Raw genomic sequence first — 20,000 nt, forward strand, 5'->3', positions numbered from 1 at the left:
GGGGAAGGGGAGGGGAGGGGAGGAGAGGGGAAGAAAAAAAAAGGTTTTTGGAAAATTTTTCGTCTTAGTAAAATTCCTGGATTTGCATATCGTGGGATATTCGTATGTGTGTGTGTGTGTGTGTGTGTGCGGGTGTGTGTTTGTGTGTAAATCCCTGGAGAATCGTTGCCGAATTAGAAAGTTAAATTTTGGAATTTGAATTATTTTCTTTTTTTCCCTCACTTTTTTTTTTATACACAATTTAATAACGGCGAAAATTTTTTTTTAAAAATCCGTTCGACCCGTTCGTCCCGTTCGACCCGTTCATTCTTTTCTTTTCAATAGCTTTTGGTTGGTTCGAAACATTTTTTAAGAAAAAAAAATTTAATAAATTTTGCACGTGCTAGAATTTAACGAAATTAAATAAAAGAAAACGTGGTAGCATTAGTTTTTTTTTTTTTTTTTTTTTTTTACTACTACCACTACTACTATTATTATGTGTCGTGTAAATAGACAAGTCGAAATGTTTTTTTTTTTTTTTTTTTTTTTTATTAAACTAAAGCGAAAAAGGAAAAAAAAAAAAAAAAAATTTTTTTTTTTCTTTTTCTTCCCCCCCACCCCCCACAACCCCCGTTGTTGTCGTTGTTTGTTTGTTTGTTGGTTTTTGGTGGTGGCCCCCCCCCCCTTAAAAAAAAACATGTTGAAAAGAGAGACATAGCGAGAGAGAGAGAAAAAAAATATATTTTTAGAGAAAAATCTCTTAAATTTTTACCAGGGAAAATTATAAAGCAAAAGTCGAGGACTTAAAAAAAAAAAAAAAAAAAAATTGGGAAGGGTTGAAAAAATTTTGTTTTCTTTTTTTTTTTTTTTAACGAGCGACGGGGATGAAAATTAACAGAATCAATTTCGTTAATTAATGCCATAATATTACGGTAATTTTTTTTTTTTTTTTACTAAATAATATTATTACTTTAACAACAAACATACCGTGACAAAAATCATTTGAACTTACGGTATTTTTATTACGCGAGACTAAAAAAAAAAATGGCGTTAAGCTAACCACTTCAACGTTAATTTTTTTTTTTTTTCTTTCCCTTTTATGTTTGCCTATACATTTACGATTTTCTATCTCTCTCCCTTCCTCCCCCCACTTCTCTCTCTCTTTCTCTTTCTCTCTCCACCACCCACTCTTTTTTTTTTTTTTAATGTTGCAAAAAATAAAATGAAATTAAACAAGTAGTAGTTGATGTTTTTTTTTTTTTTTCTGTCGTGACGTAACGAAATGTTTACTTTTTTTTTAACGGGGCAAAAGAAAAGTAGCATAAAGAAAAAAAACACGATGATGAAATATTTAAAAAAAAAAAAAAAAAAAGAAGGAAAAAAAAAATTTTTTTTTTTTTATTAGATGAATTCGTAAAAGTAGTATCAGAAGATAGCGAGAAAGAGAAAGAGAGAGAGAAAAAATTAAATTTCATAGAGTAATAAAAAATAATTTATTGCAAAAAAAAAATTTTTTTTTTCTTTTACTTTTTTTTCTTTTTTAATCCTCCTGGAGAAAAAAAAAAGAGTAAAAGGAAAAGAAAAAAAATTTATAGATTTTTCTAGAAATTCATTTTTTTTTATTTAATAAAAAAAAAATAAATCACGTGACTTTTAATAAACAAAAATTAAATAAACGATCGTTACGTAATAATTCGAAATTAAGAATATTCTAATAGAAACGTTTTGTGTCGAATGCGATGACGTCATTTTTCACCTAAAAACATATTTTGAAAATGTTAAGGTGAAAAAAAAAAAATCGGGAAGAAAGTAGGAGAGAGAGAGAGGGGGGAAGAGAGGTGGGGGAGAATGAAAGATGAGGTTGCAGGATAAGCGTAAGAGCCTAGAGTAAAAAAAAGTAAAAATAAAAATGGTGGAAAACGTTAAAATAGACACAAGGATTTTTTTTTTGAGGGGGGGAGAAAAGGGAGGGGGGAATAAAAAGAAAAAAAACTTTTCTCGTGGTTTTTCATTTATTTATTTATTTATAAATGCATTTATTTTTTTTATTTTTTTTTGGAAAGCCCAAGATAAACTTTTGCTGTTGTTCTTTTTTCTTTTTTTTTTCTCTTTCTCTCTTTTTCTTTCTCAAAGTTAAAATTTGCATTTCGAATTAGTTTTTCTTTATTTTTATTCCCTTCGCTCCGCCCCCACTTGCACCTTCACTACTCCTCCCCCCCGCAAGTTTTTTTTTTTTTTTTTGACTTTTTCAAAGTTTTCATTATTAAGTTTTAAGAAAGGAAACGAAAAAAAAAAATAAAAGGAAAACGTTTTATTTATTTATTTATTTATTTTTGGAGAAAAATAAAAACTTATTCCAAGTTTTATTACGATTACGTAATAAATTATTATTATTATTATTATTATTATTATTATTTGGAAGGGGGGAAAAATGGCGGGAAGTTTCAAACATATATGTGTGTAATTAATTTTTTTTTTGTTATCATTTACATCGATTTCCTGTTAAATTTTCCTTAAAAAAAAAAAAAAAAAAAAAAAAGGAAAAATTCGAAAAGAGGAGAAAATGGAATAAGAGGAATAAAGGTGATGGGAGGGGAAATTAAAAAAGGGAAGGGATGAGGGGATAGAAAGTAAAAAAAAAAGGGAAAAGAAAAATAAATTGACAAAGATAACATAAACTTTGCATGTTACAAAAATTTTTTTTTTTTTGTTCTCCAGAATTTTTTTACTCCAGGAAATTGAAATGGGGAAATTTAAACGTTTGAAATTAACAAATGGGAATTCATTATTGATTTATTGATTTATTGATTTATCGATTTGTTTTTTTTTTTTTTTTTTTTTACGGAAAAAAACGATAGAAAAACAAAAATTTAACGAAATGATTCGTTACACGTATGCGTTCTCCGTTCTGTTGTTTTTTTTTTTGTTCCTTTTTGCTGTCGTTAATGTTTTTTAAAATTTTTCTGTTTTCGGGTTTTAATTTAATACACGCATTTATTTTTTTTTGTTGAAACGATTTTCATCATCATCATCATCATGTTTGCTACGAATAAGAAAAAAAAAAGAAAAAGAGAAAAAATCTGATTTTAAAATTACGAGATTAGACGTAAAATTATGTTTTTTCTTTTTTTTTTCTTTCTTTTTTTTCTTTCTTCTTCTTTCTTTCTTTTTATCATTATTATTACTTTTCCTTAGATAAATTTATCAAATGATTTATTTTTTATCCAGTTTATTTATTCTCTTTTATTTATTTAAATCTTTTGCTCTTTTTTTTTGTTGTTTAAAAACTTTTTCTTTTTTTTGTTGTAATTTTTTTATTTTATCAAATCGTTTTGTTTTGCGCTGTTGCTGTTGTCGTTTTATCAATTTCACTTTCTCTCTCTCTCACCCTCTCTACCCTCACACCCCCCTCTCTCCCTTTCTCTTTCTTGTCCTTCGTGATTCGAAGTCGTTTTTTGTTATTTTTTTTATCTTCTTATTCTTCTTTATAATTAACGCTTTTGGCAATGAATTTTTTTTTTTACGACAGCCATGAAAAAAAAATCGAGAAAAATAAAATCAAAGTCGGACAATGTTTGGATTTTATTATTATTATTATTTCTTCTTCTGCTTTCCAGTTGAACCCAATTAAAAATAAAAAAAATAAATAAAAATGATTGGGTGACGTCTAGACGTCAAAATAAAATAAAAAAAAAAAAGTTTAATTACGTTAAAATCTATCGTTATCATCATCATCATCATTATCATCATCGGATTCGTTATTTATTTAAAATAATGAATGATCGTTATTATTATTATCATCGTCGTCGTCGTCGTCGTCGTCGTCATTTAAAAAAAATCAAAATGACGACGACGACGATTGAAAGAAGAAATTTTTTGTGAGTCGAAAACGTTTTGTAACGTCAGAATCGAAATCGCATTAAACGTTATTAAAAGGAAAAAAAAAAAAAACATTTGAATTACCCCAAAGGAAAATCAATCCTTTGAATTTTTATATAAACGTGTAAATAGAAAAATAATATTATTATTATTGTTTTGCGGAGAGGGGAACGACGTTAGAAATTGAACCCGGGAGAAACGCGCCTAAAAAAAAATTTTTTTTAAAAACTTTAAAATCGTGTGACGTCATCATTTTTCTTTTCATTTAAATGGGGAATAAAATTAAAAGAAAAAAATTTTTTCGCTTGTTGTTTTTTTAAAAAGTTTTTTGTTTGTAGTTGTTGTTGTTGTTGTTGTTTGTTATTCTAGAATTGAGGTTTAAGAAGGAAAAAAAAAAAGTGAAAGAATAAAAAATTATTATTATTATTATTATTCATGACTTGAAATTAAACAAACGTTAAAAAGAAATAAAAATTAAAAAACAAAAGCAAAAAAAAAAAAAAAGAAAAATTTTTACATTTAGAAGAAAACCCGCAAAAATTAACCGCAGCAAAAAAAAAATTTTTTTTTTTAGTTTTAATTTTAATTTAAATTACAAAAAAAAAAAAAAACAATTTTTTTAATTTTTTTTTCGTTTAAAAAATTCGCGCGCTTTTTTTTTCATTTTAAAAAAATAAAGTCAGTCTATCTATTTTATAGCGCTATATTAAAAGCAATAAAAAAACGAAAAAAAAGAAAAAAGAAAAGAAAAGAAATTGACAAATTTGATTGCACGGAAAAGTTTTTTTTTTTTTTTCTCGTTTTCTACCATATTCTTTCTTTCTTTCCGCCATTTTTTTTTTTTTGCTTTATTTCAATCGTACGAAACTTTTTTTTGCTAAGAATTAAAGCATTCGATTTTTTTTTTACACACACACGCACATATATATTTATATATTTACAATAAAATTTGAATTTGATATTTTTCTAAAAAAACTTTAGAGACTTTTTTATGTTTTATGTTTTCTTCTTAATCGCCGCCATTTTTATTTTATTAAAAAAAAAAAAAAGTTTTGTGACTGAGATTCGAGGGAGGAAATGGGGAGGGAAGGGAGGGGAAAGAAAGGCAGAAAGGAAGGAATGAAGTGTAATAAATGATTAATAAGGGGAAATATGAGGAAAAAATTATTTTTATTTTAAAAACGCCATTTTTCCAATTTTTTCTAAATTTTAACCGTCGGAAATTTTTGTAAATTTAAATCCCGCCTAATTAAATTTTTAATCGCGCCTAAAAAATAAATTGAAATTTTTTTTTTTTTTCTTAAATATTTTTTATCATTTTAACCTTTCTTCATTTTTATACCTGAAACGAAATTTTTACAAAAAAAAAAAAAAATTTTCGGAACGTATAAAAAATTTTTAAATATTATCATCATCATCATCATCATCATCATCATCATCATCATCATCATTATTATTATCATTTTTTTTGTTATATTTTTCGTTTGTTTTGTAACAAACAAAATTTATTTTTATCGTCGTCGTCTTTACCATCTTCTGACATTTTACTTGTAAATTTTTTTTTTTATTCGTTCGCCCGGTCGTCCGGATTTTCTACCTGAGTTTTTTTTCTAGTTGTTTCCGTCGCCATCATCATCATCATCATTATTATTATTATTATTATTATTATTATTATTATTATTAATTTAAAAAAAAAATATTTTATCAGAATTTACATGAAAATTTATTTTTTTATTTGATTTATTATTTTATTTTATTTTCGTTAGAAAAAATTCTACTACCGTAAAATACGAAAATGATAATTTAATTTAATTTAAATAAATTTTATTCGTTTTATTATTATTATTATTATTATTATTATTATTAAATTTATTTATTTATTAAATAATTCGAAAATAAATTATTATAATAATTATATTTTTTAAATATTGAAAGGGGAGAATTAAATTATAAATTTTCGGAAATGAATGTGACGTATTCAAAATAACGGGGGTGGAGGTGGTTGGGGGAAAAATGGGAAATGGAGGGAGTGAATGGGGGCGGGGAAATCACAAGCGTAACAATCGTGTGCAAAAAATTTGGTTTGTTTTTTTTTTTTTAGAAATGTTTAGCTTACGAACGAAATAAAACAAAAACAAAAACGTTCGTCGTAATTAAAATAAATAAAAAAAACACGTTTTCATATGTTTAAATGTTAATAATAATAATAATGTTTTTGTTGTTGTTTTTATTGTTGTTTCGAACACTATGATATATCTATGTTGCATTTTGTTTTTTGTTAATAAAAAAAAAAAATAATAACTTCATTTAAAATGATTTATAAAAAATAATGATGATGAATTTAATAACTTTTAGTCGATAATTGTCACAAAATGAAAAAAATGAAAAAAAGTCGTGAAAAATTTAAAATTCTATATTTAATAACAAACGCGATGAAAAAATAATAATAATAATAATAATAATATAACGGTTAAATATGGAGTCGTTAAAGCAAACGGCGACGGCGACGGCAACCGCGACGACAAACAACGCAAACGCCACACCCGCAACGGATCAAAATTTAAATTCTACGACTCCGCAAATGGTAGCCACGCCAAATTCAGACATACCATTAGATAATATATTAAATTTAGATTCGGATGTTGCCATTAACGAATGCATGGAACGTCTTGGAACGAGGTTAAACATGATGGAAACGGAATTGAGATACGCTTGGAGAGCTTTGGATTTACTGTCTCAGGAATATGTTAAAATGTGGACGAGATTGGAAAAATTAGAGAGTTTGTTGTACGAACAACAAACGGTCATAACACAACTCTTAGAATTTTATTCGAATTTCGAACGTCAGAGTAATCACGAGCTCGGAAGGGGAGATGATGAAGACAATATAAAATCGGGTGAATTAATGAATGAAAGAAGAACGATGATGATGAAAGGAGACGATATGACGACGGGAGTCACGAGCGAACTCGATGCATTACAAGAAGCTCTTAAATTAGCCGAAAATAGTGCGAGGGAAACTCTGATGACGGATATTATAGGGTCTAATACTTATTTACCCGGATCTTCAGCTCTTTCCGCCGAAGCCTCTGAAATAATAAAAGAACTTCAACTCGAAGACGTTTTGGATTTGTCAAACGAAACTTTCTATAAAAATTTAAATAAAGCGTACAGGGATGATTTCACAACGGGTTACGAATCTAATCCTTTATCTATGGCAAATTCTTCTCAGTTGGGAATGATATGGGAAGAATCCGAAGAAGGGGATGAAAACGGAACGCTCAATTCAAAAAGAGATATTATAACGACGGAATTGACAAAAGAATCGAAAGAAAATGATGTTTTCACCGCGTTGGATTATAAAGATTACAGAGATAATATTTCTTGCGTTAAAGAGGATGATGATGATGATTTAGCCCAATTGTCAAGACTGAATGCAATAGATCAAGTTGCACTTGAAAAACTACACGAATTAGACAGGCTGACTGATAAATTGGAAAAAGATTCGAATCATTTAAAAGAATTGGAAAATTGTCTCAAGGATAATACTTCTCACGTCATCAGTGACATACAAATATCAAAAGCGGAAAAACCCGAAATGATATCATCGAGTGATAAAAATTTCAGGCCGGATGATTCGGATATACTAAACGACCAAACGCAATCGCTGTTAAATGATATAAACATAGAAAATTGGAATTACTGTAACGAGCCTGCGGGACTTGCGGATATGCTATTGCTTGCAAATATGGCGAGCAAGCAAAAACCTAGAACGGAAACGATGCCGTTGGATTCATATCACGATACCGGTGGAGAAATGGATAATAATTTGACAGGGTATTCTAGTAATTCAGGACTTTCTCCCAGGCATCACAATAAAATGACAGAGATTCCTTCTTCTTCTTCGTACACCTCCTGTTCTGGGGGAATATCGAGCTTAATGCAAAATGATGTGTCTTCTCCGAAACGAGCCTCCGATTTACAAAATTATACTTGTTATTCTGGAATAAATTTTTCACCAAAACGGGTAATAAATTCTGATACGTATTCCTACGGGACGTTAACCACCGGTTCACCGAAGCGTACCGTTGATTTACAAAATTATCCCTACGGATCATCAACGTCTTCACCGAAACATCACGATTTACAGGGATTGGGTTACAATTTGGAATCAAGCGGTCTCATTTCGGCTTCTTATTCATCGGTGGCCTGTGTTTCACCCAGCATTCATTCTTTGTCCAGCGGTAAATTAAGCACTTCGCCTCCTTTATCAATAATTAGCGTTAGAACGAAACAAGATGGATATAAATCGAATATCATGCGAAGTGATTTACTTCAGACTAGTCCGAGTCCGACCAGTCCTCCTCCTCCCGCTCCGGAAGATAAAGACGTGTTTGTAATGGCTTTTAAAACGGTAGAAGAAAGTTTAGTTTCTTGTGTCGATCCTTATCACTCAGGAGGTGGAACAACGTCAATTATGTCCTTGTCGCTTGATCAGCAACAAGGTAGACTAACTCCCCGAACGCCTCATTTGCCAAAATCGCCAAAAACTTCACCCAAGCGCATTATTAAATCCACTTCATCAAATTTAGCCGCAGCCAAATCCGACTCGGGCTTATCGTCAATGAGCGGAGGATGGTCTAGTTTGGAAAAAAGTCCGGGATCTCCAAAAAGCAATAGAGTTGCCAATGCTTCGTCGTGTTTATTCACCGATACTGGAATGCTTTCCGGTAGAGTTCCATGCTATTCCCATTCACGTTCTCAATCAGTCACACACCTTAACTTATCTCCAAAACATAAATCTAAATTTAATTACAAACAAGAATACGATCCTTATTCCTACAGCAGAACTTTATCACCCGTACCTCCACCCCCTCCTTCTTCGTCATTGATCGTTGGTGGTAATCATTTATCAGCGTTTACTACCGTCAAAGCCAGCAGCAGATTAGACAATACTTCACTGTTAATAACAAACGATAGCTCAGGAACTTTCGTTCCATCTCCAGCTCCTAATTCTGATATTAGCTCCAATTCCAGCAAACAGTCTCAACGTTTGCACGATTATCAAAATATCAATGAGGGCAACGATTACTTATTGAGGTCGGAAAAACCTTCAATTTATTCTGTCGCGGGTACTACTCATAGAGAACCTCAAAATTTTGCTTATGCAAGTGGGTCTTCCAATTATTCAATAAATGTTAGCAATTTAGGTTATCCCGATTTAATTGGGTCTTACCCGATAAGTGACACCCTTAGCAGCTCATCGGCCTCATCGCAATACCTGGCCGGTTCGGAGCGGGGCACCTCTAGAAGTCAATCCATCGTAACAAGTGTTTATCCGACACCCAAAACAACTCCTATTCAATTTTTAATTAATAAAACCGGAAGCACTAAATCAGAATATGGCCACAATTCCGATGGATATAATAAAACGTCGTCCACCTATCGTAACTCATTTCCTTCGGCTCAAATTACGGACGCTTTGACTTACTATCCCACCAACGTTCGTGACATATCGATGCCAGAAAACGTGCCAACCTACACGCATTCTTCTGCTCAATGGTTAAGTCGATCAATGGATAACGAAAATTATTTTTCATCGTCGTATAAAAAAAAAGATTTCGATGATAAGTATACTGAACACGGTGAAATGTATACAAAAAAAAGTTCAATGGATCCATCGGCTCAATATCGTGGAGAAGAAAGCATGCCTATTAGGGATTACCAATGGAGTAGAAGAGACTGGAATTCGGAATTGGATATTAGAAATCAAAATAATGAGGCAAACGAAAAATATGGCAACGTGCAATTTTACGATACAAATGGAGTTATAGTTTCTCAATCGGGTTACATTTCCATAGCTTCGAATATAAGAGAAGACAGTAACGGTTTTGAAAAATTAACGAAAAAAAGTAGTAAAAAATCAGGAAGTTTGAAATCTGCAATGAATTCTGTGAGCAATTGGCTTCCGGAATTACGTTTCAAAAGGCATCGTTCTAATTCTTTGCCAGCCGAAGAATTTAGAGGGGAGTCACAAATAAAAATGTCACCGAAAACATCGTTGAAAGGAAGACTACAAAAACAATTGTCTAACACGTTATCGAAAAAGAAAGTAAGCAAAATTCATTTGGTAAGTACGGTTTCAGGGATAATACAAAAAGCCAAAAAAAAAGTTCACGCTTCCCATTCGCTATCGGATTCGGAACAAAGCGAAATGGAATGGGGAAGTAGCGGTGTAAGAAATGGAAGATTCAGCGCTCTATCTTGCAGAAGTGAGGATAGTGTTTTTCCACAACAATACGCTGAACAATCTGACGAACCTAATTTTCCTCTAGATTCGAATGAAGTTGTCACGTCGACACCTCCGGTTGCAGATGAATCATTTGAAAACGAGTTAGAAGAAGAAAACGTACCTTCAAGCGTATCAACATTGTTTCCGACGGTCGGAGAAATTAAATTAAATCAAAAAAGTACGACTGGTAGCAGTGACGAATCTGTTACGAGCGAAGGAGCTAGAAAATATTCGCAGGTTAGCGTCTCCGGCCCACCTAGAGAGTTTGCCGTGTCTAGAGCCTTAGGAAAATTTAGACAAAGACAATCTTCAACGGTTTTGGATGATACGTCAGCTCAGGAAGACGGTAATCAAAGCGTAAAAAGTGAAAACAGTAAAGAAAGCATCGAGAAAACTTTTGAAGAAATATCTGAACCCGCGCTCGCACCTATGGAGAAATATAATCAACAAACTGAGGAAACGGAAGAACACACGGAAACACCGGATGTAAAAGAAAATGCGGAAACGTCAAACAACAACGTAATTCTTAATATTAAATCGGAGCAATCGCGAATTCCGACGGCGCACATTCCATCAAAAATTTTTGAAGAAGATGTACAAGGAAGTCCTTCGATGCAAGGCGTGAAAGGTAATCAAAGACATGTCATGACTAGACACCAGGTCAGTTTGGAAATCCCGATGGGATATCGTTCTTCTGGTGAGTGCGATGATGATAACAGGAGCACTCATTCTTGGAGAAGCACGTCTCGTGTTTCATCGAGGCGGCAAAGCACCGAAGACAGCATTGATAGCGAAGACGAATGGTATTGTTACGAATTAAGAAAATTGGAAGAATTAGAAAAACAAAATCAAGTACAAAAGGAGATAATGGAAGTGGAAGAAGTTTACCAACCCGATGAAAACGTAAAAGAAAAAATGTCGTTTGTGCTGAAAGAGCTGAAGTTAAAAGCGTATAAACCCGAAAACGAAATGGACAAACAGGTACACATAAAAGGAGTTATGAAAATAGATGCCAATAATTTTTCACAACCCGAAACACACGTAGAAACATTCACGTACGACGACAAGCCATACTATCCCGACAGGAAGCCTTCAATGGAAAGAAGAGCTTCGGTCGATCGGAAAAGACTACCCGAAACTCCAAGTCGGAGAAGTTCTATAGACAGGTACTTTCCAAGAGAATTACCACAAAGACCCAACGAATTAATACAACCGAAAGAAATGAAACCTCAAGATTTCGAAGAAGAAGATGAAGAAAAAGAACATTCATCCGGTGATACGAGCGGACCCGATAGTCCTCATCAAAGTTTCGACGAAACGGATTACGAAGAACCTCAATTAATAGAAGAAGAATCGCGTAGGAGTTCGAACGGGTATCAGAATAAAATTTCCGGGTCTCTCAGTCGAGAGGGTAGCGAAAGCGTACCTCCGAGCGAAATGTCCGTATCGATACAAGGTGAATGGAACAGCGAGGATACCGGTACGGTTCGCGAAGGTTCCGTTAGCATGCACGGAAGCGAATGGGAAAACGACATACGAGAGGGTGACAGCGCTTCGACAATAACGCCATCGACTCAAAAAATAAAATTAGAAATAAAAGAAAAAGAAGGAGGAGGAGGAGGAGAACAACAACAACCGCAAAAGGAAGAAGGTCCTCCCAAAGATGGAGGAGTAGGAAGTAAATGGAAATTGTTAAAAGCTTTAAAAGACAGAAAAGCAGAAGAAAAAGAAGCAAAAGCGGAAGGAAAAGGAACGGGAGACGAAACTACAACGACCGTAAGTAAATTTTATTAAATATTAATTATAAAAATCCACGCGTAAAGGAACCGAAAAAAAATTTTTCCTTTTTTTCTTTCCTTTTTTCCTTTTTCTTCATCGCGAGTACCCCCCACCGCCGCCATTATTACTTTTACATAATTAAATAACGATCAAAAACAAAAAAAAATTCTTTTTTCCAAAATCCCGTCGATTACAACAACAACAACAAAAAAAATTTTCGTTTTTTATTCTTATCAATGGCTTTTACCTCTCGTTAAAATTCCGGAAACGGAAATAACATTTTCAAATCGATAAAATAAAAAGTAAAAAAACACGACACGATGATGATGATGATTATGACGAATTTTAAATCCATCGATTGTAAAAATACAAAAAAAAAAAAAAAAAGAAAAACGAGAAAATTACGGGAGAGAAAGGAAAAAAAAGAACGGAAGTGAAAAGTACTTCCGGAAAATACTCTAAACAATAATAATAATAATAATAATAATAATAATAATAATAATAATAATAATAATAATAATAATACAAAAACAATGAAAATGAAAAATGAAATTTATTTTTATTCTTTTTAATTAATTAATTAATTAATTAATCAAACAATTTATTTTAAAAAAAATTAATAAATAAAAATTTATTAATAATTTATTTTAATAAATTTTATTTATTTATTTATTAACTTATTTACTCAGCCGTTAATAAATAAATAAATAAATAAATTGTTTTATCAAAAACGAAAGGTAAAAAAAAAAAAAATTTAATTGAAAGTCATGCCGTGCCTCGATACGCATTCGATTCGACAAAATAAAAATTTTTTTTTTCTTCTGCTTTTTTTTTTCTAATTGTTATCGATAATGATATTGATAATGATAATAAAGGAATTCGTTTAAAATAAAACGGTTGGAAGGAAATTTAAGAGAAAAAAAGAAAAAAAAATCGTAATCGATTGTGAACCAATTCAAAAAAAAGGTTAGAAAAAATTACCTTTTTTTTTTCCTTTTTTTGGTCATTTAAAAAAAAAAAAAAGAAGACATTTCGAGCTTAAATCGAGATTGATTAAAAGAGGAAAGAGAAGGAGAAGGAGGAGAGAGAGGATGAGGGGAGGTGATAAAATCGAAAACGAATTTTTTTGTGGAAGAAGAAGAAAAAAGGAAAAAGAAAAACGGAGAATTTTTAGAAGGCGGTGGAGGGGAAAAAAAATTAACCGGAAGTAGACGTGTTTTTTTTCTTTAAAACGATTCGTTCATAAAGCGTTTGTCGCAGCTTTGAAAATTATTATTATTATTATCATTATCATTATTATCAGTATCGTTTTACTTAATGATGTAAAGTGAAATAGAGTTTTTTTTTTTTACTTGAAAATGAATACGAAAAGAAAATATTTACTTTCGTCAATCCGTTAATAATAAATATTATTATTATTATTTTTTTTTTCTCTCTACCTCTCTTTAAGCTTCTTAAATCTTTTGCTGTTGTTTCTGCTGCCGGCGGTGGTGGTGGTGCGGGGTGCGTGGTATAAAAAAACAAGGAGGAAAAAGATGAAAAGAAAAGAAAAGAAAAAATGTTTAATTAATAATGAAAATTATTTTCTAAATATTTTATATACACGTTGAGAAATAAAAGGAAAAGAAAAAGGAAAATATGAAAATTTTATTTGCGCGTATATACACTCTCTCTCTCTCTCTCTCTCTCTCTCTCTCTCTCTCTCTTTCTCTCTCTTTCTCTGTTCGCGGCGATTTATTAATTGTTACGTCACGTGTTAATAATGTTGTGTTGTTTGCACGAGAATGTTCGAATCGTAGGATTGGAAAATAAAAAATATTCGTGCGTGCGTGAGTGCGTGCCTGGGTACGTGTGTGTGTACGTGCGTACGTGCGTGTGTACGTGCGTACGAAGTGTATGCAACCCCCCGCCGACTCGGAAATGTTTGTATTTAATTTATCGAATTTTTCTTTTTTTTTTTTTTATACGTAAGTTAAACATAAAAATTACTCGAGTAAATATTTTGCTTCCATTTTTTTTTTTTTGCTGTAACAAATCCGTACTGCGAAATTTTTTTTTTTTTTATCAAAGATTTGATTTTTTCTTTATGGAAAGGTAAGGAAAAAAAAAAGATTCGCTGGAAAGATATTCTGGAAGGATATTAAAAAAAAAAAAAATAATAATAATTTATTCAATATGGTCGTTAAAAATTTATTACAAAGTAATATTCAATGTGATGATAACGTTAATAAATAAGTACATTTATTTATTTATTTATTTATTATTTTTTGTTAGAAAAGGATAAAAAGAGAATGAAAAAGAAAAAAAAATTTTTAAGAGGGAATCGACATTTTGTTAAATCGACCGCCATTTTTATGTCTCTCTCTCTCTCTCTCTCTGTGACGTCACATATTTTTAAATTGCAACGGGGAGAGAGTTTTGAAATCATTTTCCGACGAACGTGTGTGTGTATAAAAAAAAAAATAATTTTTCAAACCTGTGCAAAAAAAAAAAAAAAAAAAAAATTTCTCTATTTTCCTTTTTGCTACCGTTAATTTGTTTTTAATGCTTACAAATCATTTGCTATGACAAATAAAAAAAATAAAAAATTTTTGCTTTACGTTCGAAGTTACGTTTTTTTTTTACTTTCTGGCTCGATAATTAAACAACGGTTGGCAAGTTTTATTGCGGATGTTGCGGGCTGTCGTTATTAATAATTTCTTTTTTTCCCTCCCCCTTTTCCCCTCCTCTTTCCCCTGCCTAGGTTTTATTTTCTGGAAAAATCGAATATTTTCTACTCCCGTTAAGAAAAGGATTTTTTTGGGGGTGCAAAATATTTCTTATTTCAATCAAAATAATTTTTTTATTTTTTTTTATTTTTTACAGAACGGAAGTGGAATCGGTGGTGACAACAGCGGACGTGGAAATGGGTAAGTTTGATCAATTCGATTTTTCTTTTTATCATTATTATCATTATCATTTTTTTTCTTTTTTTTAAAAATCTTTTGTTAAATTTTATTATTATTATTATTATTTTTTTTTTCCAAAGTCGAGATTAAAAGAATTATTTTTTATTTATATTTATACGTTTTACAAAACCGAATGTTTGCCCCTCCCCTTTCCCCTCTCCCCTCCCCCTCTCTCTCTTTCTCTCTTTTTTTTTATTTTTATCATTTTTTGCCATGACTGACGTGGCACGAGGAAGTAAAGAAAAAAAATGAAAAAAAAAAAAATTTAATTTTTCAAGTCACGTCTAAATTTTGCATTTCGAGTTCATAAAACAAATAATAATAATAATAATGATAATAATAATAATAATAATAATAATAAAATAAGAAAAACCAAATGAAAAAAAAAAGAAAAAAAAGAAAATTTCTTTTTCCTTTTTTGTTTAAAAAAAAGAGTGTCAGTCAATTCGATAAAAATAATATAAATTAATGATAATAATAACGATGGAACGGAATAGTAATAATAATAATGATAATAATAATAATAATAATAATGATAATGATAATAATAATAATATATGTGTATATATTTTTTTTTTTTTTTTGGATGGATAAAATGCAAAAATTTATTACAAAAAAAAAAAAATGAAAAAACGGTTTTTTTTAAAAAAATTTTGCCAAAGGGTAAAAAAAGGTAAAAAAAAAAGGGGAGGGGAAAAGGGGAAGGGAGAAAAAGAGAGGGAGTTGAAAAAAAATTTGATAAATGAAACTTTTAAGGTTTTTAAATTGTTTTGTATACAAAAAATTAATTTTTATACGTTCGCGTTCTTAAAATATTTTATAAATCGTATGCATGAACGTACCTGACGTTTATGAAATTTTTTTTTTTTTTTCATTCGCTTCGTAATATATTCGATCGATAAATTGTTTTATTTTTTTTTGGTGACGTCATCGAATGTTAACAAATCGTCGTCTGATTTAAATCTTTTTGTAGAGTTTTTTTTTTTTTTTTTAAATAACCGTCGTCAATTTAAAAAAAAATTTTTTTTTTGGTTTTAGCTAATCGAAACCTCCCCCTTCCACCCACCGGAAATTTCCCGTCGTAGGTTATTAAAATGAAAAACGATCAGATGATTCGTTATTGATATTATTATTATTATTATTATTTTATAAGGTTTTTAAATATTCTTTGCTTTTTCTGCATCAATTTTTTTTTTTTTTTTTCATTTTTTCATATCGCGTAACAAATTTTAAAAAAAGTTTTTTTCGAAATCGAGGTGCGAAAAATCCTTCTCCCTCTTTTTTCATTCCCCCTCCCTCTCCCCCCGTTAAAATATTACGTTTTTTGCATTTTTATTTTATTTTTTTAATGTGAAATACGTAACAAATTCGATGTTGTCTTTAATATGAAAAGTGTATCATCACAAGAGTATTAATAACTTCCGAAAACAAATGTATCAACATAACGTTATTAACAAAATGTTTAAACTATTTAATATCTAAATTTACCTCCCTCCCTCTCTCTCTCTCTCTCCCTCCCTCTCTCTCTCTTATATTTTTAGGAAAAAAGGTCAAAATTTAAAAGAGGATAGAAAATAAAAATTTTTTTAACACAAGCAGCGGAAAAAAAAAATTTTTTCGAGAGGATTAAAAATAAAAAATAAAACAAAAATGACAAAATTTATCGCGAATATATTGTTTGTACTTAAAATATTTTACTCGCATAAAAAAAAAAAAATAAAAAATTTTACCATTAGCGAAAACGTTGTTTAAAAGAGTCAAGAAAAAAATTCTTTGACATTATAAAATAATAAAGAAAAAAAAATTAAATCGATTAAAATTGGGGAGGGGGGTGAGGAGTGAGGAGAGTTTTCTTATAAAACAATAACAAAAACAAAAAGTATAAGCGTATTTTTGAAAACGCAAAAAATGTTGGCGCTTTTTTTTTTTTAAATTTTTCATTCGTCATTGTATTATTTAAGCATTTCCTGTTTTTTCTTTTACAATTTTTTTGTTCTCGAACGACAAAGAACAAAACATAAAATCGAGCGCGTCGTAACAATCGAAAAAAAAAAACAATAAAACAATAATAAAAATAAAAATAAAGTGATGAGGATTTTAAAATTTAAATACCCCAAAACGAATTAATCTGATTGGTTGAAATATTTCAAAACTCCTCCCACTTTTTTGACTCCATTATAATGTCGGAATGGAAACAAACGTCGTCGATTGATGACGTATCGAATTAAGTATGGCGTCGTGCCGAAGATGTCCGAAGTTTTGTTTACTATTAGTAATTATGCTTCTCGCGGCGTAGGGTCGATGACCTTTTTTTCTTTTTGTTTTTGTTTTGTTTTTTAAATTAATTTTTTTTTTTTTTTTTTTCGAAACGCGCCGTGAAAATTTTTTTTCGTTTTTTTTTTTCAAATCCTCTCGTTTTCATTCTCTCTCTTTTTCTCTCTTTCTTTAGTTTAATTCTTTTAGTTTTTTTAACAAAAAGTTTTAAAAACATAAAAACCATCCGGGCGCGCAACCGAGTTTGAATTATCGAAACGTTTGATAATTTATTACTAGTCGGCGGTGCACCGGATCGAAATAAAAAAAAAAAACCTCGTGAATGTTTTAATTGCAAAAATAATTTATTACGAATTACTGTGTGCAATAAGTTTTCGGTTAAAAAAAAAAAAAAACTAAGTTTGACCGATACCGGAAAGAAATAAAAGGAAAAAAAAATAAGGAAAATTTATTAATTTAAAAATTCCTTTGAAACTTTTTCCCCCCAAAAAAAGAAATAATTTTCTTTGTTTTATTATCCCGTTAACAAAAAAATTTTTTTTTTAATTACTTAATTTTTTCATCACTAATTATTGAAATATTAATAATCAAACGATTAAATAATTTGTTAATTAATTTATTTATTTATTAATTATTTAATTTTCTGTGACGTCACAATCGGGAAAATTTCATTTTTGTTTTTGTTTTTTTTTTTTTTTTTAAACAAATTCGAATAGGAAAAACAAAAACAAAAACGATTTCGAAATCATCGAATTATCAAAGAACGATGATGACGTAATATTATTATCGTTATTATTATTATTTAACGATGATAATTTAATTATTTCGTATCGTCATCATCGTTTTTATTCTCTTTTGTTGAAAAAAAAAAAACGGGGGCCGTCGGAAAGTAAAAAAAAAAACATTGAAAAATCGTGGAAAACAACCCTCGCGTCATCATTAACCAACCTCCCCCCGCCCTTTACGAAAAACCTAATTAAAATGATTTTTTTTTTTTTTTAATAATTTAATTGAATAGTTTTAATCATTTGTTAGAAAATTAAATTGTTTTCTCTTATCGAACGAGAATCATAATGATGATGATGATAATAATAATAATGATAACGAGAGGCGAGTGTAACCCGAGAGACAGAGGGTTAGTTATTGTTAGTTATTTTCCGGTAATAAGTTTTCTTCCGGTTTAAAAAGGTCGTCGTCATCGTTATTTTTAGTTTTATTATTATCATTATCATCATCATTATTGTCATTATTTAAAAAGTTTGTTCAAGTTTGTAATTTTTTTTTATTTTAATTTTTTATAAAAATTTTCCAATTTTTGAATTTTACGGTGGAAAACAAGCGTTTACCGCATCATTATTATTATTATTATTATTGTAATTATTTTCACGTCGGTTTTGTGTGAGCGATGACGTCACAAACAAAAATTTAGGGAAAAAAAAAATTTTCGGATATTGTAAAATGATTAAAATTGGAAGGAAAGGGAAACGGGAAGGGGAGGGAAAGGGGAAGGGAGGGTAGGTACGAAATTGTTTTTCGTTACAACAAAACTTTCGATGACGTGGGAAATTATTATTATCATCATCATCATTTTTATTATTATTATTATTATTATTATTATTATTATTACAACCACTTTCAAAATTAGTAATTTTGTTTACCGGAAAATTTTGATGTTCGCACACCCCCCTCCCCCCGTAAAAATGATGTGCCATAATTAATTGTGGGAGCAAGGGGATGGTAGGGAGGTAGTTAGACTACCATATTTGAAGAAGATTTGAAGAAAAAATTTAAAAACAGATCAATAAATCGATTTTTGTTTTCCCCTCCCCCCTGTAGAAAATTTTTTTGGAAACTTTTTCGTTCCGCCATTTTGTTTTTTTTTTTGTATTTTTTTTTATATTTACTTTAAATCTTTTTTTTTTTTTTTTAAATAAACTTGGTAAATCGGATTTAAAATTGGCGTTGGGATTAATAAACTTTTATTTGCGGGGGGGGTGGCGGGTGGGGAGGGGAAGGAATGTTTTGTTTTTTTTAGAAAAACTTATTCGAGGACTTTAACACGAATTTAAAAAAATTAAAAAAATTTTAACGAGAAAAGTACACAAAACACATTCGGATTTAATTTTTTTTTTAAATTTTTTTAATTAAATTACTTTCGAGAATTAAAGAAATAATAATAATAATATAAAATATATGTCTCGTGCCACGAAAATTTTCCACCCACGCACACGCACACGCTCACGCACTTATTTATAAAAAAAAAAATGAAAAAAAAAATTATAAAGATTACAATTATTACGTAACGTCCGCCATTTTTTTTTTTTTTATTTTTGTATAAATTTAAATCCGCTCTCGCTTTTCTCTCTCTCTCTCTCTCCAACGTATTTAAATTTCCACATTCTTATCATTATCATCATAATCGTTATCATTATTATTATTATTATTTTTTTTTAAATGTGATGCGACGTATTTTAAATGTTACCTCAATTCCGGTTTGTTTTTCTTCCTTCTTCTTCTTTTTCTTCTGCTTATTTTTTTTAATCATCATCTCTATTATCATTATCATTATTTCTATTATTATTATTATTATTATTCCTATCAACGAATATGTAATTAAAATAAATTGAAAAGTTTAAAAAATTTTTTTTTTCTTCTTCTCCTCCTTCTTTTTTCTCTTAGCCTATTATTAATATTAAAAATAATAATAATAATGATGATGAACATGAAGATGACGATGATGATGATGATGAACATGAAAATGACGATGATGATGATGATGATACGATGAAGATGATAATGATATTAAAATATTTTTTATATTAAAAATTTTTTTTTTTTTTAATTTACTT

At 29.7% G+C, this 20,000-nt stretch overlaps 1 protein-coding gene across 1 annotated transcript; it reads left to right on the plus strand.

Moving 5' to 3' along the window:
• Window positions 1-6,334: 6,334 nt before the first annotated feature.
• Phum_PHUM401000 (uncharacterized protein) lies at window positions 6,335-12,821 on the plus strand (the record flags this gene model as incomplete). Its single annotated transcript, XM_002428747.1, has 2 exons — window positions 6,335-11,693; window positions 12,805-12,821. The coding sequence occupies 2 exons, from the start codon at window positions 6,335-6,337 to the stop codon at window positions 12,819-12,821; spliced, it is 5,376 nt and encodes a 1,791-aa protein (XP_002428792.1).
• Window positions 12,822-20,000: the final 7,179 nt, after the last annotated feature.

The sequence above is a fragment of the Pediculus humanus genome, genomic scaffold (assembly GCF_000006295.1).
Source record: "Pediculus humanus corporis 1103172107910 genomic scaffold, whole genome shotgun sequence".
In the NCBI taxonomy this organism is placed as follows: domain Eukaryota; kingdom Metazoa; phylum Arthropoda; class Insecta; order Psocodea; family Pediculidae; genus Pediculus; species Pediculus humanus.